General features: G+C 43.4%; 1 protein-coding gene across 1 annotated transcript in view; it reads right to left on the bottom strand.

Annotated features, from left to right (window-relative positions):
* Fras1 (Fraser extracellular matrix complex subunit 1) overlaps positions 1 to 23,552 on the bottom strand; it is a 442,676-nt gene that overhangs the window by 50,938 nt on the left and 368,186 nt on the right. The window contains exons 48-53 of the mRNA XM_008843691.3: positions 11,484 to 11,608; positions 11,092 to 11,232; positions 8,347 to 8,574; positions 4,509 to 4,622; positions 2,077 to 2,227; positions 966 to 1,125 (exon numbers count right to left, since the gene is read on the bottom strand). Coding sequence (XP_008841913.1) covers positions 966 to 1,125; positions 2,077 to 2,227; positions 4,509 to 4,622; positions 8,347 to 8,574; positions 11,092 to 11,232; positions 11,484 to 11,608 — 919 coding nt within the window. The remainder of the gene's footprint in view (positions 1 to 965; positions 1,126 to 2,076; positions 2,228 to 4,508; positions 4,623 to 8,346; positions 8,575 to 11,091; positions 11,233 to 11,483; positions 11,609 to 23,552) is intronic.

Genomic DNA, 23,552 nt, shown 5'->3' with positions numbered 1-23,552 from the left:
AACAATAGTAAATAGCAAAACACTATATATTTTATAGTGGATTATGACTTTTCTGTAATTCTCCAAGTATGTGTCAGAATGGAAAGGCTGTATCTGGTGCCCCTGAAATCAAGTTCATATGTCTTTTTCACACTATGTCCTAATTAGCATCTGAAATGCTAAGAAATTGGTGTCTTAGATTAGTGAGTCTCCAAAATGCAGATTCAAAAATTATTATCTTTAGAATAATAATCCTAGGTATAGTTTAACCTATAAAATCAATACCATGTTTGTCCATCACCTTTACTGACTATCAGTTCTCACTCTTCAACTCTCCAACAGATGAGAAGAATATCCCAAAGAGCCCACAAATTTGATGTACAATCTTCCGACAATCAAAAGATCTATGGAGGAGCATAAGCATGAGAGCACAGGGACAGAGATGCCAGGCAGGCGCTGCTAGTGTGGGCCAGCGCCTCTTCTCAAAGCTTCAGTGCCCCTTTTTTATTTTTTCCTACAAGTTCTATTGGAGTATTTTCTGCAAGTTGAGGACAGAAGCAGAAACATTCAAGAGTGGCAGTGAAGGACAAAGGTTAAGATCACCGGGCTTCAATTCTAGTCTTATTGTTTATTAGCTACATGACTGTGGGTAAGTCACTTAGCCTGTGTCTTCTCTATGCCTTCCTGCTGTGGGGCCAGGAGGAAAATTCATGTCACAATTGCAAGCAAATATGATGACATATGTTGAAAATGCAGCTAGTGCCTGGTATATATGTTATTTGATACATATTTCATGCAATTATTTTAATCATTGTTATCGCTAACATCACGTTCACTACTTACTACCACTACCACCACCATCACCATCACTGTCATTATCATCAGCGGTAGCTGGTGACTAGACCTGACTTTTGTTGTGCTTCATCCTAATGTCTTCCATTTGTTCCATTCAGTTTTCTATACACAAGACATAATGACACATGTACCTGGTATACTTAAAGCTGATGAGGGACCACTGGATATGGAAGACATTATCGTTGACCACATTGGGTTTACTGTCTTTCACCAGGAACTGAAAACTATCCATCACTTCTTGGATTTTTTCCCCGTGCAACACATAACGAATCAACCCCAAGTTTATATCCTCTAGGAGAAAAAAAAGAGTCACATTGAATTCATTATGAGTTATCTGAAGATATAAAGACAGCCTCACAGGTCCCACACTAACACATCAAATTTATTCTTCTAATGGGTTCTAGGAACTTCTTTTTACAAAAACATAAGTATAATAGTCTTAAAAACAAATGTTTCTTCTGGATTTAAAAAAAGACTTGCAGCTCTGTGCACAAAAAAAGAATCCCACGGTCTGGACAGAAATCACCTCAGTAAATGTCTTGGAACACTGAAGGACAAATGTGAAGGCTGACAAGACTTTGACTCCACCCAGTGTGTGTGTGGTCTCAAATTCAGCCTCCATTCCTTCTTTGAAAGGTTCTTTGGAAGGATTGTGCTAATAAGAAAAGCTGGGGTTCACTGAAACATCCCATACACACAGTTAAAAGCATGCCATACATGACTGGGGATTGGGATAGAAAAGGGAAAGAATGTGGAGTATGAATTTTAGGAAGCAGAGTTGCAGTACCTGGCCAGTGGTGCCCATCCTCAAGAAGTGTGACAAACCTACAAATAACCTGCTTTATGTGATTCAAAAAGTAAAACATTTCTGTGACGCAGCCTGTATATGTGGACTTTAATTTCTTGGCTGAAGATTTAAAAAATCCTCATAAAATAACAAAACTCTCATAGAGTCTGGCTGTTTTGTTGTTTGTTTTAAAAGAAAGCCAAGCAGTACCACATACCCTTTTCAAAAACCTGACTAAACCCAAGGGCAGAAAACAATGCTGAAGAGGAGTTTCTCTTTGCAATAGTTCAGAAAGCCAGGAAGAAAAGCAGGAGCAGAAACATCCATGAGGTGAAGAGTTGGGCACTAAAAGATCTATCTGCAAAAGTAGCTGCAAGCAGTTGCAGGAACGGTATGGGATACAGGGAAAGCAGCATTTGAACACACCTCCCATTCACAGGTTCCCAAGTCCCTACCCTGGGTGAAGGAGGCAGCAGCTCTGCCAGGCTGCAGCTTGTTCTCCACATAGCCATGCTTGGGGCCCGCTGTGATCTCATAGACAAGATGAAGGTCCTCTGTGTCCGGGTCCATGGTCAGCAGTTCTTTCTTGGTGATCAGATTGGTTGCCTGTAATAGAAACCCATTAAACCTAATTCCTGAGGTGGGAATTAAAGCAGGAGCAAGCCCCTCTGACTCAGATTTAATTCAGTTCCAGTGATTTACAGAGAGCATTTACTGCATCAAAAACTCTGTCAGGATGGGAGAGACTATGAAGATGGAAACTATCCTGACCATTGCCTGGGAGTTTTCACTTGTGATTTTAAAGAAAGTCTCCCGTGGCAGGTCAGTGGGCCCAGGGCTTACATGAAGTGAGCAGAGGGAATTGAGACTGCAGGATTTCAGTTTGGTCTTGGAAGGGGCTAGAAACTCGGGAAAGAATAATATAATGCAGAGAAGACAGCTATGATACACTTTATGAGAATCAGCTGCATGTTTGAAGTTGATTAAGATAAATACATTATACCCTGATAATACCCAAATATACCAGCTAAGCTTTAATTCACTCATTTATTCATTCAACACAGCAAGATCAAAATTCTAAGGGAAGAAAGGGTGGTGAGCAGTACTACATGTTAATGGGTTTAGTAAAACAAAGGGAGAAAATTAACTTTTGAATTTGACAAAATAGAGGATATTGGTAATTTTATTATACATTCGTTTACTGAGACAGGGTCCCATTATGTACCTTAGGCTGTCCTCTAACTTGAATACTCCTATACTGGTCTCCCAAGAGCTCAGATTACAGGCATGTGCTATTTTACCTGGCTGTTGGTAATAACTGTTATTACAGTAGAGAAGGAATGAGAAGTAATTGAAGAGTGATGATAAAAACAGCATTCTGTTTGAATATTGAGGGAAAAAATATCAAACAGGGCATAAGAGGAATTTGTACTGATTTGTTTTCTGTGTATACATGTGTTTGTGTATATATGTGTGTATGCATGTGTATATGCATGCTTGAGGGGGCCTAGAGGTCCACATCAGGTATCTTCTTCACTTGCTTTCCACATTAGTTTTTGTTTTGTATTTTTGAGACAGGTTCTCACTATGTAGCCCTAACTGGCTTAGAACTCACTGTACAGACCAAGCTGGCCTCAAACTCAGAGATTGGCCTCTCTCTGCTTCCCAATGCTCGGATTAAAGGCATATGCTAGCCTTTTGAGGGTCTGTCATTGAACTTGGAGCTTGCCAACTGGCCTAGGCTTGTTGGCCAGTGAGCTCCAGGGATCCGCTTATGTCTGCCTCCAGTGCTGGGGATACAGGCATGCCTTGGCACACCCAACTTTTTACATAGGTGCTGGGAATCTGAACTTAGACCCTTAGGACTGACTTTATTGATTGAGCCATCTCCCTGGTCCCCTGTTTTTATTTATTTTAAGAAATTTAACAGTTCAGTGGGATGCTACAGCACACTAGCTTCATACAGTGCTAACTAATCGACTCCACGAGGAGGCCACAGCACAGAGAGAATACAACTGACCGAAGGCCGAGGTCACTTCTGAATTGAAGGAAGAGATGTGCAGGTGCTGGGTGGAGATGAGGACTTAGTGTTAATTTGCTACTAGATCAAAGCAATGGGACACACCTTAAAATGATGCATTTGGTAATTGGGAGATAAAGAAATCTCTAAAGTGGACTTCCCCTGAGGACATTTGCCTACAGAAATGTCTGCTTCTTTTTATCTAGGGCAAACATTTAATGTTCCTCAAAGTCCGTTCTCCCCTTCTCCCAATTAACAAAATTTTAGCTCAGCACCTGTCTGCCGAGCCAGAGACACTATTTCCCAGCCTCCCTTGAAACATCTGTACTCATCTTATCCAATTTCTTTCCTATAGAATGTAAGTGGGAATGACAGGCTCAATTTCTGTATCTCTAGTTTAAAACAAAGGCCCTTGTCCTGGACTTCTGTTTTACCCTTTCCTTGAGCTGGACTGCTGATGAATTTCTGATGAAATCTGGCTGTATGTCCAATGGCAGGCACCTAATGATGGGTGGTGGCAGTGGGGCAGGCGGGAGGCACCTGCACCTCTCAGGGATTAGGTACAGCCCTGCTGGTCACTTACTTGTATGTGATGTGTAATATAAAAATGTCTCTCTTGTCTACCTGGCTGTATTTTAGGGGCCTTTTCGTAAGAGTATATTAAACTACACACAATCTTAACTGATCATATTCAACCTTAACTAGTGAAGAATTCTAACTGAACTCCTTGGGCTCACCAGTCTCAGGGAAATCAGGACACAGGGCAATGGTAAGCACATGAGTTGAGTTGGAGCTCTACTGGTAAGCTGCTGTCACAAATGAAGACTGATTTGACACTGTGGATGTGGCCGATGGGATAGGACTTACCTTGCCATCCATATACTCCAGCCACTGGAGTCCCAGGTTTGTGACAATTCTAGGGGTGCCATCATCAACTGGGAGGATGTCCACTCGGAACTGCTGAGGTGCTGCTGTCATGATCTGTAGGAAGGCCAGAAAAGCATTCACATGGACACTGAGTTTCCAGACCCTGAGCCTAAAAAGTAAGAACCCCTGAAGTCTGTGTGCACAGTAGAGATGAAGCATGGGCCATGGAGCTGGCTTTCACCTCTTATCACAACTGGCAAGAGGCCTCAGGGAGAGTGATGATTGACAACACAGAGGCAGAAGCAAAGGCATTTCTGCTCAACCTCATCTGCTGCAGAAGTTGCCTTTCACATGCTTGTGCTCTATTTTATTATTATTACTATTATTATTATTATTATTATCATCATCATCATCATTATTTGAGATGTAGCCTTGCAGCATTGCCCAGACTGGTCTTGAACCCTTGAGCTCAAGTAAGCATTCCACTTTAACCTCTTAAGTAGCTGGGACTAAAAGCATGTGCCATTATACCTGGGCACACTTGTGTCTTCTATAGTTGATGTGATGTCATGATGTTAGACTCAGAAAGACAACTATTTACATGTTTTCTCTCATATATAAAGTCTAGGTTTCAATCCACATACACACACATACATACATACATACATACACACACACACACACACACACACACACGCACACGAAAGTAGAAAGGGGACCTTGAGCAGGGAGGAGAAGGTCTAGATGGAGCAGGTATAAGAGAGGGTAATGAAAATATCTGAGGGCATGGTGGTGTACACCTTTAATCCCAGAGGCAGAGGCAGGTGGATCTCTGTGAGTTCAAGGCCAGCCTGATCTACATAGTGAGTTCCAGGACAGCTGGGGCTGCAGGGAGACCCTGTCTCAAAAAGAAAAAAAAAAAAAAAAAGATCTGAGAAGAAAGACAGTAGGAGTATTTGGGAGCTAGGAGGGAGCACAGAGGGGGACAAGGCAGGGTAATGGGGTACAAATAAGAAAAAAGTATAAGACATATATGCATGAAAATGCCATAAAGAAAACCTTCCCTTTATATGCTAATAAAAGGTTAATAACCAAAATGAAATGAAAAAAAAAAACCAAAAAACCTTTGCCTAAGGTAAAACAATACACAGATATTTCCCCTCAATATCCTTTGCCAAGGTTTTCGGAGAGACTGGCAAGCATCATGACTGAATGTTAATGCTGAAGTCTCCAGCTGTGATCAGATCAGACATGAAGAGAAGTTTCTGTGGGGCAGGGTTTTCCTTTTTCTTCCTTTCCCTGTTTTTTGTTTTTGTTTCTTTTGAAGGAAAGTGGTCCCTATGGTGGCAAGATGCAGAAGAATCAAGAATGAAAAGCAAAACCATTTGTGGAATAGTGAAAAGGAATTTATATTATAAGTTCATTATGGCACGCACACACACACACACACACACACACACACACACACACACACACACAGAGAGATCTAAGGGACACATGCATTGAGTCTTATCCAATACCCGGCCTATCCTAAATGTGTACATGTCAGAACGCAGGGCAGCAAGATGCTACTCTTTCAGTGTCCTACCCCTTCTACACAATTTCCATTTCTAAAATGACACAGTCCCTCAGAAGACCTGCTCTGACCTTTAGGTTTTTAACAGGGGTAGCCCTCTTGCTGATACATCTTGAAATCTTTTTTTCTCTTTTGAAAGTCAAGCTAACTGGGAGCAGCTACAGTGGGAGAAAAAAGACAAAGTGATAGACAGCCTGGCAGGCGGCACTGGAGCACAGAAGAAATCCGAAGAGCCACCTACAGATACAGTGACTGGCTGAGGATGACCTCCTGTGTCTCGAAAGAATACAGGAGGATCTCCCTTCCAGAAAAATATCCAATAGTAGTATAGGAAAGAAACTTGCCAGGACCTCACAGTGTCCTGGAGTTACAAAAGAGCGTGTGCACACTGTTCACCAATACGAATGTGTGAGGTGCTGGGTGCCCCCAGCCCAGCTTCCACCAGAGATTTGGTTAACTACAGGGGTAATTTAAGACTCGGCGGAGACCTGCTGAGGAAGGACTGAGTAAAAGGCGAGGAAGGCAGTGGGTGAGAAGTCTGAACACCTCTCATTTTATGTGTGTCTTTATATGTTGGTACACACAGGTGTTCCTATGAGTGCGTGTGTATGCATCCGTGTATGTGAAAGCCAGATGTCAGCCTCGGGTGCTGTTCCTCAGTCGCTATCCACCTTGTGGGTTTGTTCCCCACTTTTCAAATTGTATTTTTACAAATTTCCTATATTCTGATCGTAATTAGAACCCCTAACTTATCTGCATCCCCCTTACTACTCCCAACCTGATTTCATGTGCTCCCGTGTGTGTGTGTGTGTGTGTGTGTGTGTGTGTGTGTATTTTAAGGCCTACAGAGTCAAATTTGTGTCCTCAAATGCCCTTCAGTGTAAGTTCATTCATTGGAGCCTGGTTAACCTACCAAGAGTCACATCCTTAAAAGAGACAGACTCTCCCCACACCAAGCAGCCATCAGTTGCCAAAAGTTCCTGAGGTAAGGCTGGGGTTTCTTACCCACTTCCTCACATTCATGCTGGGATTTTTTCTGGCTTGAGCTTACAGGAGTCTTGTGCATGCTGTTACCATTACTGTGACTTCATATGAGTAACTTCCCAACTGTCTAGAAACTCTGTTTCCTTGTAGTCATCCATCACCTCTGGCTATTACTGGTAGCTCTTTCTAGGTCCTCTTCTCAATGATCCCTGAGTTTTAGGAGTCAGAATTTTGATACAGGTGTCCTATTCAGGAATAAACACTATGCAGCCTCTTATTCTCTGCACATTAACCAGTTGCAGGGTTTTGTGTTAATCACCATCTACCGCAGGAGGAAGCTTCTCTGAGATGCATTAATCTACCCCTTGTGTTTTGAGATAGGGTTTCTTACTGGGACCTGGGGATCACTGATTAGGTTATGATGGTTGTCGAAGGAGCCCCAGGGATCAGCCTCTCTCCACTTCCCCAGTACTGGGATAACAAGTGCAGACCTCTATGCTGGTGTGGGTTCTGTAGCTAGAACTCAGATGCATAGCAAGCACATTCCTCCTCCTCCTCCTCCTCCTCCTCAGTCATTTAGGAAATAAAACTGAGCAGTTGTATGACCTCAAGAGAAAGTGTCTTACGGTATGTACAACTGGTCCTAAAATGATGACAGTAAAGATGACCGAAGCTCCATACTGAGTCTCTGGTGCTTCCCTGGATCTGACATGGAGCAAAGGGCCTCACATACATCAGGAGGAGAGGTATACTCCCACTTTACAGATAGGGAAGCTGAGATTTACAAAGATAACAGGACTTACTGATAAGTGACAGAGCCAGAATTTAAGTCAGAATCTTCTGAGAGAAATAATCTCACTATTATTTGAGTCTCTAGTTAGACTGAGGAATCTTAGTTCATAAAGAGAAAGAGAATCTGGAGCCATATATTACTGAAATGCTTTTTTTTTTTTTGGAAGAAAAACTCAAGAAATAAAGAGTAGGCAGAAGCTAAGGAGAAATAGTAATAGCCACTTTCTCTTACTGAGGGCTCACTATTTCCCAGTCATGTCAAGTACTTTTCAGGATCAGCCCTTTTGATCTTTAGATGAAGAATTTGAAGCTGGCAGTCTTCGCTGTGCCATTTTATAGGTGGAAAACAGACTTAGAGAAGTAATTTTCCCAGTCAATACACTACAAGTTAATGGAGTAAGAACCCAGCACCATGCCACATGCACACATTCCCATGCTGCCCCTGGGATGCTCTGCTAGGTTTTCTCTTCTACCTTTGGGCCTCACCTCTTTTCCTCCCTCCTCAATGATAAAGAAGGGGTTGGTTCCATCAGAAACGGTGAAACTAAATCGGTCTTTGATGGAGTTGCTACCATCATGGCTGTAGCTGACCCGGTTCTGGTAGATATCTTCCATGGTGAAGGAGGAGGCGAGGCGGAAATGTTGTCCCCTGGTGGTTCTCTCGATAGTGCCATGGCGTGGGGGCTGCACAATGGTGAAGGTGATAGAATCAGCCTGTCCAAGAGGGAAGAAGCAAGAGGCAAGTTCATAGCAGAAGTGGGAAAAGTGAGCTACGCCTAGGAGCTGGTCAAAGGAAACAGAGCCTAAAGCCATGTTTCAAATACAGGCTGTATTTTGTTTACAGACACCAAACAAAACTATAGGCAGAAACTACCTTCTCTACTACAACTGGACTTATATCCTAGAGCCTAAAGGCACTAAGTATTTAAGCTTATTCTCTCCAGGCCACATGAGGCAACCTGAATTCATTCTCTCTCTCTCTCTCTCTCTCTCTCTCTCTCTCTCTCTCTCCTCTCCTCTCCTCTCCCCCCTCTCTCCCTCTCTCCCTCTCTTAAGCTTATTCTCTCCAGGCCACATGAGGCAACCTGAATTCATTCTCTCTCTCTCTCTCTCTCTCTCTCTCTCTCTCTCTCTCTCTCTCTCTCAGAGAGAGCAGGACTGTAATGGAAACCACCGCTTTCAAATCAGGCATGAAGGCAAAGTGGAAGATCACAACTTTATTCTTGATCCTGCCAGCAGCAGGCTCAGGGGCGAAATCTCCAAAGCCTGAGCAGCAGGCAGCAGTTTCTTACACTATTTATAGATAATTCAGCATCATTTTGGTCCCACTTCAGCATTGGTGAGCTTGAATTCCTGCCTACATGACTATGGACCAGTCCCAGGGGTCTCTAACCTATAGGTCAGAGGAGCTATGAGCTGGAATTCCTAGCAAGTGTATTTACAAACACATCATACAGTTGTTTTCCTAAGCAACAGAGAACTGGTTTTCTCAGACAGGCAGGGGCTCTTTTCTTAGGCAATCTGCTTTGGGATTTTCTCAATTAATTTTAGTCTTCTTTCTCAATTAATTTTAGTTTCTTTCTCACTTTCTTTCTCTCTTCTCCCCCTCCCTCTCTCTTTCTTTGTGTATGTGATGTATGTGTATAAGTACATGTGTTCACATGTACCATGGTGCAGTATGGACACTTGTTTCCACCTTGTTTGAGATCAGAGTCTCGTTGCCGTTCACTGCTGTGTACACCAGGCTGGCTCACCAGCTTCCAGGAATCTCCTGTCACCATCCTATCTCACTGTAGGAGAACTGGGATTATAGATACACGTTACGTTCAGAGGATTTGAACTTAAGTCCTCAGGTGCTTTACCCACTAGGCCATCTCCACAGTCCCCAGCCTAGATTTTCAACCTCTTCCAAGATGACAGGAAAGGGCCCTTTGAAAACTATTAATTTCCTTCCCACCCATTTTTCTTATATCCCCAAACCCTTACATACATAATTCCAATATGATTCATGACAGAAGCTTATTCCTTATTTTTACTTGCTGCTTCTAAGGTGCTTGTAGAAGGAAAAGAAAGAGGCACATATCCCTGCTGAACACTTTCCAGTTGATTCCTGAGACCTAGAGGGAAAGCCTAGGCCTGGCCTGCTAGCTCTCTCTGATCGTTAGTTGCTGGATTCCAGCCTCCTGGCTTCTTGTAATCTTTGTTGCAATGACTCTCAGGATCTAATGGCATAGGACCACAGTGCTTTTGAACTTCCAGCACCCCTGCCTGGAGAGTAAATGCTCCCAGGTAACTGCACAGCTTGCTCTATCACTCGGTATCTGTTCAAATAGGACCTCCCTAGAGAAGTCCTTTGACCACTGGGTCCCAAATACATGCCCATCAATCTCTATCTGATGCTATTCTTCATAACACTTACCATGCCTGATGTCCTTCCTTCCTTCTTTCTCCTTCTCCTCCCCCCTCCTCTCTCCCTGCCTCTCTTCCTTCATTTCTTTTTCTTTTCTTCCTGTCTTGTATTCCAGTCAAAGGCTGAACACTCCCAAAGCCTGTCACTTTTTCAGTTGTGTTCGCAGCTCTGCCTTCTGCATCTAGATGAGAGCCTAGAATCTAGCAGGCAATGAACACTTGATAAAAGCATGGCTAAATGAACAAAGGCGTGCTGGCACAGAGAAGGGCACACAGACCCCGTTGATAATACAGTGGTGAGCTTTATGCACGCTCGGGCAGTCTGAACACTAATGCTTGACCCGGGCAACATCATGAGAGTGAGAGTTGAGCCCCCACATGCATTGTGTTTTTGGACAAACCCCATCTTGGAAGGTGCTCAAACTGTAATGATGCTGTGAGGACAGTCTAGGTGACAGAGATTAAGCAGAAGAAAGGAGTAGAGGGGCAGGAAACACCTGTCCACTTTAACAGAGACAACACATGCTTTGGGTAAAGTGCCACCTACCTTATTTCTATGAATCAAAATAAAAATCCAGCATATGAAAAGATTATATGCAACCAGAGGTAAGAACAAATGTGTTTAGAAGTTCAGGATGGGTTGAAAAGCAATCTGATCTCCAAGGTGTTAAGACTTGTTTCCCAGAAGGCCAAGGTGTCTTCTGTTTTGACTTCTTTCAAGGAGGCTTGTACTTCCCTCATCACTAGCCCACCTCTCAGGACGCACCACAAAGCAGCAGCTCTGCTCCCCCTTTAGCCCCAGAGTCCAAAGGAGCCTCTTACCTCTGTGTCTGCATCCAGCGCCTTCAGTTCAAACTCTGTGATGGTCTTCCTCACACCCTCCTGCACACGCATGCCCTGGTTCTGCACAAGGGGCAGTGAATCATCCACAGGATGAATCGTGATGTGGAAGGTCTGTATCACCTAGGATGGTAACATGTAGGTGGGTCTCCCGTATTTAGAACCACCCCTTCCTCAGCTCCTGATTCCCCAGCAGCCCCACCACGAGTCCTCTTGGGCTTGAGCCCAGGTAGCCAGCAGGAACTTCTGCCTTGTGGTGACTGAGAAAGAAGAGCATGATGCCCTTGTATCCCCAGTCTGTCTGCCCTTTCTTCTCAAAGATGACAAATAAGAATCGATACCCACTCAAGTATGGGGTCTAGGGCCTCCCCTACCTCATGCACTCCATCAGAAAGCACAAAGCCGAAGGCATCTGAATGCTTCTCTGTCTCACTGGAATGGACATATTGAACACTTCGTGAAGTCAGGTCGGCCTGAGTAAAGGAACTAATCTGGATGCCTAGTGAAAGGGGAAGAGAGAAACAGGAAGGACATCAAAACGAGAGCTATCCCTTGAGGCCACGGAGATGCCAGACTCCACTGCCGAGCCCTTTGCATTTTCCACATAGCATTAATTCTCTGTCCTTGTGTTGCCTGTGGGCTTTTTTCTATAATAGCATTGGTTCTGTGGTAGCACATGCTAAATAGCTCTATTACCAAGGCTTTTACTGTGTGCCATGGAAACAGCAGGTGCTCAATAAATGTTCCTTTCATTTCTTGTGGGATTTATGTGTGAAGGTGAAATTTCTGAAAAGTAAAGCCATTGCCTTATTCTGCAAACCCCAATCTCTTAAATTTTACCTTCCCCAGAACCTCATAGTCATTTCTGAAAATATTTCCTGATTTTCAACATTATGTGATGGGTTCTCTTTGACCACTGCAGTTTAAAGCCTGACTACACACAGCCTGTGAGTGTGGCTGGTGGGTCATTACAGTCTCCATAACTTTACTGAGTATCTTTTAAGGTTCCTTTCAACTCTCAGGTCTGTGATTCCAGTTCCTTGCATGCTCTTCTAACCAGGCAGGAAGTAATAAGATTTACTGCCTGACTTTGGGGTTTTAATAATCATTTGATATCAAACTGAAAGTGACCTAGAAAATAGTATCCTTTAATAACATGATATAGAAAAATTAATCATTTAAAAATATAAAAAATTTAAGCAAATTTAAATAATGATGTTATTCTTCAAATGCACAATATCTGTTTTCAAACCTCCAACATAAATCAAAAATATCCCAGAATCCTTGTTTGCATCTTAGGGCTATAGGGACTTAGACTCAAGTGTCAATCAAGACTGAAACACACAGTGCTTTGCAGTCCTTGTCTGTAATCCCAGCACTTGGGAAGTAGAGGCAGGAACATCAGGAGTTCAAGGTCATCCTCAAATACACAGTAAGTTTGAGATCAGCCTTGGCTACATAAGACCCTGTATCAAAAAGAAAATAAAATATCTTGGAACAAAGGAGTGTAGCTCAGTGGTAGAGCACTTTCCCAGCATGCAGAAGACCTTGCATTTGATCCCCAGCACCATAAGAAAAACAAAATGGGAGAGATGGAGATAAAGTCCTGCCTTTCTGTTTCTGGGCAATGAGATACTGATCCATTTAATCTAACCTTTTACTTTGGCCCTGAAATTCATTTGCTGTCTCCCAGGATTTATTACTTTACACTGTTAATCCTGGTAAGCCAGTTTTGTTTTATAATAAAGGGCTCTACTTTGACTGTTATCTATTTAAACATGATATCAGTATCGCTGGCTTTGTCTTTAAGAAAAAAAAAATCAGCCGACTATCTTTATCATCTAAAATTTGTCACCCAGATGCAACAGCCTCCTGACTACCGGGGCATTAATTTTCTGATGAGGCATTTTATATTTCTGTACTTGCTACATCAGTTCTTGACAGAAGGAAATGCAGCCCCAGTCTCGTAGCTTTGTCTTGTGGCTCTAAAATATCCCAGAATACTTGCTTGCATCTTAGGGCTATAGGGACTTAAACTCAAGTGTCAATCAAGGCTGAAACACACAGTGCTTCACAGTGTGTGCTCTGGACAGAAGTCCACACCATTCCTTAAAAACTGAGTAACTTCAGGGGCTTGAGAGATGGCTCAGAAGGTAAGAGAGCTTGCTATGTATGTATGAGGGCATGAGGACCTAGGTTTGGATCCCCAGCACCCATGTAAGATGCAGGCATGGTGGTACATATCTGTAACTCGAGTGGCAGAGAGCCAAGCAGATCACTAAAAACCACTACCCAACCAGCTTAGCTGAACCTATGAGCTCCAGGTTCAGTGAGAGGCCCTGCGTCAAAAAATAAGGTATAGAGTGATCAAGAAGACAATGATGCTGACCTCTGGCCTACACACATGTACAAGAGCACTGGTATGTACATGTGTGCACACAGGAACAAGCATACACACATACAGGTGCATACACAGGCTTACATATAGACACACACAGGTACACAACACAGAGGCACACAAATGTAGTAACTTTAGATGGGCTGCACAGAGAAATTTGAGTCTCTTTCCCCTACTGTGAATCTATCCTCACTTTCCAGGGAAAAGAGACATCTGGATTCTCCAAGGCAGCTGGCTTACTCCTTTACTTAGCCTGATGATGGTTAATTAAGATTGCACTAATTCCCCCTGAGAATTAGGCTCTGGGCTTTCCGACTGAACTCCCCCTCCCCCTTTGCTTTGTAAGATAGTTTTATTGAGCTAATCTACTGACAATTTTAACATTTTATCGGTAAAACTGGCATACAACAAATCGCACACATTTGAAGTATACCATTTCATAAGCTGCACTTCCCCCCTGAAACTACCTGAATCAATGCAGGGAACATGTCCATGACTCCAAAACTTCAAACTGACGTTTTAAAACCCTTGCATCCCTCCATCCTCCACCCCATCCTCATCTCAAAGAAGTCAATGAATTGATTCTGTTACCACAGTTTAGCTGGCATGTTCTCTACATTTTAATAAATAGAACTGTGTAGTGTGTACTGTTTTGTATTTGTTTTCTTTCACTTAGCCTAATTATTTTGAGGGTTAGGATGCATCAATAATTTGTTTCTGGACCTGGGGAGATGGCTCAGTTGGTAAAAGGCCTGCTGTGCAGGCATGAAGATCTGAGTTTGAATCTCCATGTAAAAGCCAGGCCAGTGACACACATCTGTAACCCCAGCACTGGGGGGTTGGATACAAGTAAATCCCTGGAGATCACTGACCAGACAGCCTCAAGCTGAACTGAAGAACTCCGGGTTCAATGAGAGATCTTACCTCAAAAATAAGGTAGAAAGTGATTGAGTAAGATACCTGATGTCAATCTCTGGCCTCTACTCACCCCCACACAAACAGGTACCTATGTCACCCCTCACAAAATAGCTCATTCATTTCTATTGCTGAGTAGTGAATCATGTGAACATATCCTAATTAGTTTATGTTTGCACCTGCTGATGGGCATTTGGGTTAGTTCTAATTCTGCTTAGAAAAATCTCTAGCAATAGAGTATTTTGGAAAACATGCTAGGAATATGTCTAAGTTTTTAGGAAACTGCCAGACAGTTTTTTTTTCCAAAGTGGTGCCTGTTTCCATTCTTACTAACAGAGTAGAAGAGTTTATTCTTAGTGGGACTTTCCCAATTCAACCTAGCAAACATCAAGAATCTTCCACAGGCAGAAAACTACTCCAGGCTTGTGTAGTGGTGTGGGATTTTACCTTGTAATAGCTCTGAGAGGTTAGGGTGGGCATATTATCTCCATCAAAAAATAAATTATGACATAGAAATAGAATTATTTATATAATTAAAAAGCTATGTAAGTTATTCAAAGTCACATGACTAAAAGAAGACAGCACTAAGACTGGAACGCAAGACAGTCTAGTTCCAAAACTCAGGTCCCCTAGGAGTTCTTTTTGTAAAAGTCATCTAGACTGCTCAGATTTCACCTTTATTCTTTAACTTTTCAGTATAAAATATTACACGACTGCTAGAAAAAAATGTAAAAATCCCAGTAGGAAATAATTACATACATCATTCATATACTTGCCACTGAAATATCAGTATTATATTTTTGAATTGCTCTTCTAAAATACTTTATGGATAAGAGCCTTGTTCTTGTTTGAACTGTTGGTACTGGTGGGGCTAAATGTTATTTAAATGATACCCATGGTTGCCTACCAGAGGATATGAGCTGACCATAGAATAAATGTGAGCTTCAAGATAGCATGGGTTTTCTTGTCTCAACTACTATGCTCCCATAATCGTACCAGCATGTACTCAAACAATGTCTGGTGAATGCACCTGGCTCAGCCACTATCATTTACATCTAGGAGGCTCCACTGAGCAGGTTCTCAATCTCTGTACACCTTTTATTTGTAGCAGTTCAGCCTTGTCTAATTGGATGTTGGAAGAGGCCAGTTGCTTGCTTGTCAGCAAGGTTTTTCTGAACACACAGTCCCCTACTGGCTGTCACAGCAGGTAGCCATCACTTGAAATACTTGAAGGGTTTTAATCCCATTGAAGGTATTTTCAGTCACCAACCTGCTGGTTAAACTATGTATCTGGCAGTATGACAGAGACCCACATTAACCCTGTCAGTTTTTCCAATTCCCCCTGAAAGGCCTGAACATTAGAGAAAGCTTGGTCCAGGTCAGGGAAGTGGGCGGAGGAAAGTCTCACTGAGGAAATTGCCTTCTTAACAGGATATTGGGTGATGCCTGGCTGCCTGCATTCAGCACAGCAGCTGGGGATCCCACCATGTTGCCTGGTTCCCCTGCAGCTGTGCTGGGGGCGCTCTCTACATCCCTACTTCAGAGTTACTCCACTGTGTGTTGATGTGAGTTCAGCTGTATTTCCTCTCTTCAAATTACCTGTTGGAATCTCAACTTTTGATACTGCAGAATGGGTCCTTATCTGGAAACAGGGACCATGCAAGTGCAATCAGATAAACATGAGGCTGTTCAAGTCTATGTGACTGCATAAGAAAAGGAAATTCAGGCACAGATAGACCCTTCCAGGGAAAACAACATGTGGACATAAGGACAGCCATCTGTATGACAAGGAGAGTGGCCTGGGACAAATCCCTCCCTCAACCCTCACAAGGACCAAACCCTATCAACACCTGCACCTTGAACTTCTGATCTCCAAAACTGGGAGAAAAGATGCTTTTGTTGTTTAAACTATCCAGTCTGTGATCCTACTTCACAGCAATCCTGGAACACCAAAAGGCCTCATTCAGGCAGAGTACAAGCCAAAAACAGGTACACTGTGTCACAACCCTGGGACAAGATGGAGTAAAGGGCCTGTCTTTGGCAAAGTGTCACTTCTGAAGATTTCTTGACTAATCCCACCCGCTCACTGAGGATTCCCTGTTGTCTAAGCACTCACTGCCTTCTGTCATGTTGTTGTTACAGCTCTTGAAACACAGAAGTATGTATTTGTCACATGTCCTCCACTTCTAAATCATACTTTTTTTATTGTTGTTGAATCTACTCAGTGAGTACTGGTTTAAGGGAGGAAGGAAGCTTTTCTAATATAATATAGTGTGTGTTATAATTATATATGTATATACATGTATACACACAGGCACACATACTGACTTATAATCAGGATCTCATGAGGATGTGCTATGGTTTGGATATTATTTGTGTTCCCCAAAGGCTCACATATTGGAAGCTTGTGCTCAATGCAGTGGTATTAGAAAGTAAGGAACCTTCACAAAGCAGAGGCTATGGGAAGTGATTAGCTCACTGGAGGGGCTATGCTTTGTTAAGATTAATGCTGGTCTTATGGATGGGTCAGTTCTTATAAGAGACGGTTGCTACAAAAAGAACAGGACTGGCTCCTGGCTGGTCTTGGGATTCCTGTCTTGGCACATGATCTCTGGCTTTTACACACGTTCTTCACATGTTGACACATGATCTCTGACTTTTACACATGCTCTTTACATGTTTCTACCTACCATTCTGTGATACAGCCAATGGGGTTCTTATCAGAATTTGAGCAAATGGGACTGCCCAATCATGGACTTTTATTCTCCAAACTGTGGGCTGATAAAGTACCAGTCTTGGGTATTTTGTAATAACAACAGAAAGTGGATGAATATGAGGTGCTTTTAAAAATATTTATTATAGAGCTGGGCATGATGGTGCATACCTTTAATCCCAGCACTCAGGAGGCGGAGGCAGATCTCTGTGATTTCCAGGCTAATCTGGTCTACATAGCCAGTTCCAGGCTAGCTGGGGCTGTATAAGTAAGATCCTGTCTTAAAAAAAAATTTTAATTGCTTATTTTGCATGTGTGGTGTGTTTGTACATGTCCATGTGTATGTGCATGCATGTGTGCATGTGTAAATACACATGCTTGAACACGCATGTGGAGGCCAGAGGTTGATGTGGGTATCTTCTTTGGTTTCTCTCCTCAGTTTGTTGAGACAGGGTCTCTTCCTTAGCCTGAAGTTCACTGATTGGCTGTGCTGGCTAGGAAGCAAGCCCCAGGGATCTGCTGTTTCTACCTTCTCAGGGAGAAGGTTACAGATATATGCTACCACGTCCTGCTTTTATGTGGGTGCTGAGGATCCAAACTTAGGCCCTTATGCTCGAGTGACAAATACTTTACCATCTGAGCTATCACTCCAGCCCCACAAGGTGCTTTTAGAGAAACTCATGCTTAAGCGCCATCCCTCAGAGCCTTTCATTGATTGGTCCAGGCAGGGGCTGGGTATCAATATTTTCAAACATATCCTCAGGACTGTAACATTCAGACAGATCAGAGAATCACTGATGTAATAGAAAAACAGGACCATCACAAAGTCTGCTCTGGGTTCTTTCTTTAATGTTTCCTTTCTGCTCTATGTGAGTTACACAAAATAGAGTGTGAGTCACACAAAGTAGAGTGTGAGTCAGAAAAGGTGGAGCGTGAGTCACACACACTAGAGCAACTCATACAACATGGAGCTTTAATTTGTCTTATTTTATTTTTTGATATCTCTAGAACTGGAATAGAACAGCCATCCCAGAGGAAGCACATAAAATTGTAGATGGTGAGATCATGTATTTGATTTTATTTGACTTGGCCAGGTCGGAAGGCATGTGAGTTCTGCAAGGTTTTTAACAAGAAAAACTGAATGAACACACTAATAGGAGAACTAGTTCCATATGGTGCATAAAAGCAATGCTTCTGTGGGGCCTGCTGCTCTACTTAGAGAACCACCATCAGCACGCACTAGCTGACAGCTATAATTTTACCATATTTAAAGGTAATACAAATAGAATAGCTTCTGGCCTCTACATAATTATAAACTAGTGAGGAACGAGGAATCTGAGTGGTCTGACACCCACCCTCCGCCCGGACACACACACCACTGGGTTTAACCTATCTAGCCGCTGTCACAGCCTAGGAGCCATTCTGAGTTATGACACAGTCTGATTGGGGAAGCCAGGTCACAGCTGGGTCAAAGCCTATGACTCTTCCATGAGGTCCTTGTTCTGACCTCTCTCCCTCTACCCCTTACACCCAGTGTTACCTATGCAAGCCATGTGACTCTCCAGACGCTGTCCCTTCATTCTGAAATCTGATTGAGGTGATATGATCTCTGGGCAAAAGGCCACTTCTATGAGCATGCTCACAAGTGAATTTAAAAGGCCAAGGACATGGTAATGAACTGAGGCAAGGGAAGGGAAGCCATGCTTATTTGAAGGGTAGTTTTTAGGAGCTTTAAGGTAACTCCTTCAAGAAAGATGGATTTGGTAGCAAGCATGAGGCAAACAGTAAAAAGTTGTGGCAGCACTTTGGTAAATTAACCCTCAGTGAAGGATGCTTCCCTATGAGGCTCACAACAGCCAGAAACTCTCTCCAACAGGAGCTGTCCTGAGCCAAGGAATAGTTCTGCTAAATGGCTGACAGCATTCTTGGTGAGAAGGGCTGGGGAGGGAGCCTTCTCACCTACAATTCACAGAGGCTAAGTGGAGCTAAGCACTGTGAACAACATGTATCTTTAATCGGTTCCTCAAACAGAATCAAGAAGCTTTGGTGCTCACAGAGGGAAGACCTGCTTTCAGGGTTCTCTGTGGCAATATTTCTGTGGATCCAGAGTCAAGCTCTATGCCTTTATTAAGCATGATGCCCTCATCTGAAAAGCTCATCTGACTCTCAGAATGGGCTTCCAGCAGCTCTGACAGGGAGCAGAGACCATTGGGACAATCTTACTTAGTGATGTAAGTGCTGCTGGCCCATAAACTGGAGGCCTTTCAAAGGCCACTGAATGCCTTTAGGAATTTTCACAGACTCTGAGGGACCTTTCTTGGTCCAGCTAAGAAACCACTATGTTACTTCAGCCTTTGAGGATGGTATCTTGTGCTGGCAAGAGGAATCAGTAAGATGTAGTCTTCCTTGAAGGATGCCAGAAACAGCAGCTACACAACAATTCCTGAAGCCCTTGGGATGGGATTGAAATCAGCAAGGGGTTTGTAGCTGTGTGCTTTGCTGTCAAATAAGGCTGTGCTGCTATCAACATGCTGTGTGGGTAACCAAATTAAAATTAAGACAAGGGTTTGAATTTTGGATTGGATGTCACCATCTGTTATCCCTTGTTAACAGGCCCTATTGGACTTCAGGGTGTATCCTATTTACTGTAAGACACACAACAAGCCCCCATCTTTGTCCTCTAAATGCCTGCCCAGTCACCACTACTTTTCCCCACCTTTGAGTGAGTGTGATCACTCATACCTTAAGAGTGACACTCACTTGGCCCTTGGAGAGCCAGGACTATGCTGCAGATTGCTATTTTCCAATATTAGTTCTTCTTATTGAAAAACATGGCTCCTGACTACTAGGTAAGCAACTGGATACTCAGGAAGAGGTTCTGGTCGCTTTGTGTGGCTGTGATCACACAAGAGTGATGTGTGTCTATCCCGTAATGCTCCTAAAACACAAATACATATGGGATTCCTGCCCCCAGCTCCCTTCTTTCTGTGGCAGGACAACTACAGCAGTCACTATAGACTAGAGATGAAGCCTCCTTCAGAGGGTCTTGAGTCCCTTCCACTTCTTATTTTGTGAGAGAAAACACATGGCTTGCATTCTTGGGATCTCTTTGTCCTGGTAGCTTATCTTCTTTGTTAGTTAATATTAGCCTAGTCCTGGTTAGTCTTTGTCAACTTGACAAAAGTTGGAGGCACCTGAGAGAACAGGCCCTGTCCCAACCCTAGATCGTGGCGGACCCAGCCCCACTTAGTGAGACAAATTCTTTGGTTTAAGCTGTAGGCAACTGTCTTGAGAGGGCCACAGGTATCCACATGCATTTCTCCCAAGGAGACATGGACATTTAAAAAGTCAAATGCATAAAAATGTTCTTGTTGGGAGGTGGGGGAAATTCAGGAAAAGAAACTTCTAGCTAACTGCAACAGAAGGGGCTCAGTCTGGGTTTGGGGTGAGGGGGTGGAGAAGTCCTGCCCTTTTAACAATGAGGGAGCATCAATCATAGAGAGGAGGGGGCTTGGTCTTCTATCTACTACGTAGAGTTAACAGAAAGGGGTAGATTAAAAAATGCTAGTGGGCAGGGGAAGACATGGGTTAGGAAGTTAAGTCTGTCTGGAAAGAGCTGGTAAAGCAACATCCCAGGTAAAATGAGCATCTCTCCACCTTGGCATGGTACCATCCCAGGAGGAGGCAGAACCACGGTTGCCTACTGGTATCCCCGGAAGCAGAGCTGGCCTGGTCTTAGCAATGGCATTTTAAGCCTGGTGAAGTCTTGAAGTTTGAGAGTTCTGAAGAATCAAAAGTGGAACTGGACCTCCCTCCTAGACCCCCCTCACTTGCCCATGGGACTCTGAACTAGCCTGGGGTTAGAGGAGAACAAGGGTTGTGACTGGTGAGCAACTGGCAGGGCCTTGCGTGAAGCTTGAAGCTTGGGACTTTTTTTAAAGCTCTGTGCAGCCACGCAGTTGCCTAACAACATGGCCGGGAGTCTGCCCTTTCATCTTTGCAGAGATACAATCAGCAAGCTGACAGAATTCTGGCAGAAGCAATTAGCTTATGAATTAGTTATTAAATATCTCATGCAGCCAAGGTCTAGGGGGCTAATCTGCATATTTCCCCCAGGAAGTTCAAGACAAAAAGGGAGACCACCTGCTTTAATTTGCATTAAGGGTCATCTTAGCCAATCTGTCCATTCCTTTCTGTGCCCTCCTGTCATAGACATCCCTGTCATAGACATGTAACACCCTCTCTACTACCACCTGGGACCCAGCAGTCTCTTTCCTCCACCTTTGAAAGCTCATCACACCACTAACTGCTGTGGCCACCTTGCTGTGTCTTGAGTGTGATTTGCCTGGCTGAGCCCACCTCAGGATATTGACATTTGCTCACCCACCCATCAAACCTCTTATTCATCAGCATGGCTGGCTCCTTCTTTGTCATCAAATCTCCTCAAATTCTATCCTATTATTAAGAGGGTTTCCCTTCCCTTCCTCCCTGAGCATCCTGAAGCCTCATTACCTACCTGAATATTCATTTTGCCCCCAATACTCATCTGTCTACCACATAGATTTGCTCGCTTGTCTGTTTATTGTCCGACTCTGGGCATAAGAAAGTGAGGATGGAAGAGCGAATTACGTCTCCTGATTTGATGCTTTCCTGGTTGAATGAAAAATCTGTAACACACATTCCTAAGAAATCCTAAGGAGATCTAAATCTCTAGCAAGCTGTCACTGCTTCTATAGTCTAAGAAATGAAGGCAATTCTACCTTTAGATTTTGTGCTGGTTAGTTTCTGTCAACCTCAATTGAGGAATTACCTCCACCAGACTGGCCTGTAGTATGTTGGTGAGGCATTTTCCTAGTGATTAATTGATGTAGAAGAGGCCAGTCCATTGTGGACATGGGCAATGCCATTTCTGAGCAGTGGGTCTGGGTTGTATAAGAAAGCTAGCTGAGGGGCTGGAGAAATGGCTCAGTCAGTGGTTAAGAGCACTGGCTGCTCTTGCAGAGAATCTGGGTTCCATTCCCAGCACTCACATGGCAGCTAAGAGCTGTCTGCAATTGCAGTTCCAGGGCAATCTGATGTCCTCTTCTGACCTCTGTGGGCCTTGCACAATACTTACATACATGCAGGCAATACACTCATATACATAAAAGAAAAATAATAAATAAAATATCCTGAAAAAAGAAAGCTCACTGAACAAGCCAGGGGAGCAAGCCAGTAAGCAGCGTTCCTCCATGGTCTCTGCTTCAGCTTCTGCGTCCAGGCTCCTGCCTTGACTTCTTGCCCTGGCTTCCCTCAGTGATGAACTGTTGGGACTGTAAGCCAAATAAAACCTTTCCTTCCCATGTTGATTTTGATCAGAATGTTTTATCACGGCAACAGAAGGCAAACTAGGATAGAAGTATTCAGCAAGCATCTGGATCACCCCACACTCATTCAGCCACTAAATTCTATAGACCCCAAAATACCTTCATCCCTTCTCTCTTTCATAGAGTAGGTACTTCATAGCAGAAGAGTCTCTCACATTCCCACCTTGCTGTTCTCCAGCCTGTCCCTCCAGGTGAAGCCCAACTACTTTCCATTGGCCCAGTGTAGACACCTCCTCGCCACAGTCACTGCCTCACAGACACTTCCTCATTTCATCCTGATGGACATTTCACTTTCTTCCATGCCCAGAATTCTACAGTGACTCCCTGTTTCTTGAACTAGAAAGCTCTGAGTACCCTCCACACAATCTACTGACTCCTTCTATCTTCAGAATCTATGATAACCACTTATTATTTTTGAATATGCCTCCATACCCTTCCCATTGCTGAGAAGAACGCAAATTCTGCCTCCCTGGACTTCCAAGGGCATGCTTAAGTGTCCCTCAGTGCATGGTCTACCTAATGTAGACGCTCCATCTTTGAACTCCTACAACTCTACACCTGTCTTCCTTGAGTTGCAGTCACCTGCAGAAGCTCCTTATCTCACTCAATAGAGAAATCTAGGGTGAGGATGCATCTCATTAATGCTTGTTTCTGAGTAGCAGCTAAACTACAATCTCACTTAGTACACATGCTCGCTGCTCACCATTTGTTAATTTAGTCTTTTCCCCTGGCTCTTAAAATTTAATCCAGGGCCTCATGCATGCCAAGTATACACTATACCACTGAGCTACAGAGTCCCTGAAGTGAGTATTTTTTACTTTCTTGGCAATTTTAAAAAAATATTTTATTTGTTATTTTTATTTTATGCGTATGAATGTATTGCCTGCACGTAGGTAAGTGCACCCGTGTCATGCAATGCCCGAGGAGGACAGAAGAGGCCGTCAGGTCCCCTGAAACTGGAGCTACAGACAGCTGTTAGCTGCCATGTGGGTGCTGGGATTCGAACCTGGGTCTTCTGCAAGAACAACCAGTGTTCTTAACCACTGAGTCA

The sequence above is a fragment of the Nannospalax galili genome, unplaced genomic scaffold, assembly GCF_000622305.1.
Source record: "Nannospalax galili isolate Female #2095 unplaced genomic scaffold, S.galili_v1.0 scaffold440, whole genome shotgun sequence".
Taxonomy (NCBI): Eukaryota; Metazoa; Chordata; class Mammalia; order Rodentia; family Spalacidae; genus Nannospalax; species Nannospalax galili.
The sequence above is the reverse complement of the archived record's forward strand: the minus strand, read 5'-3'. Positions and strand labels throughout refer to the sequence as shown.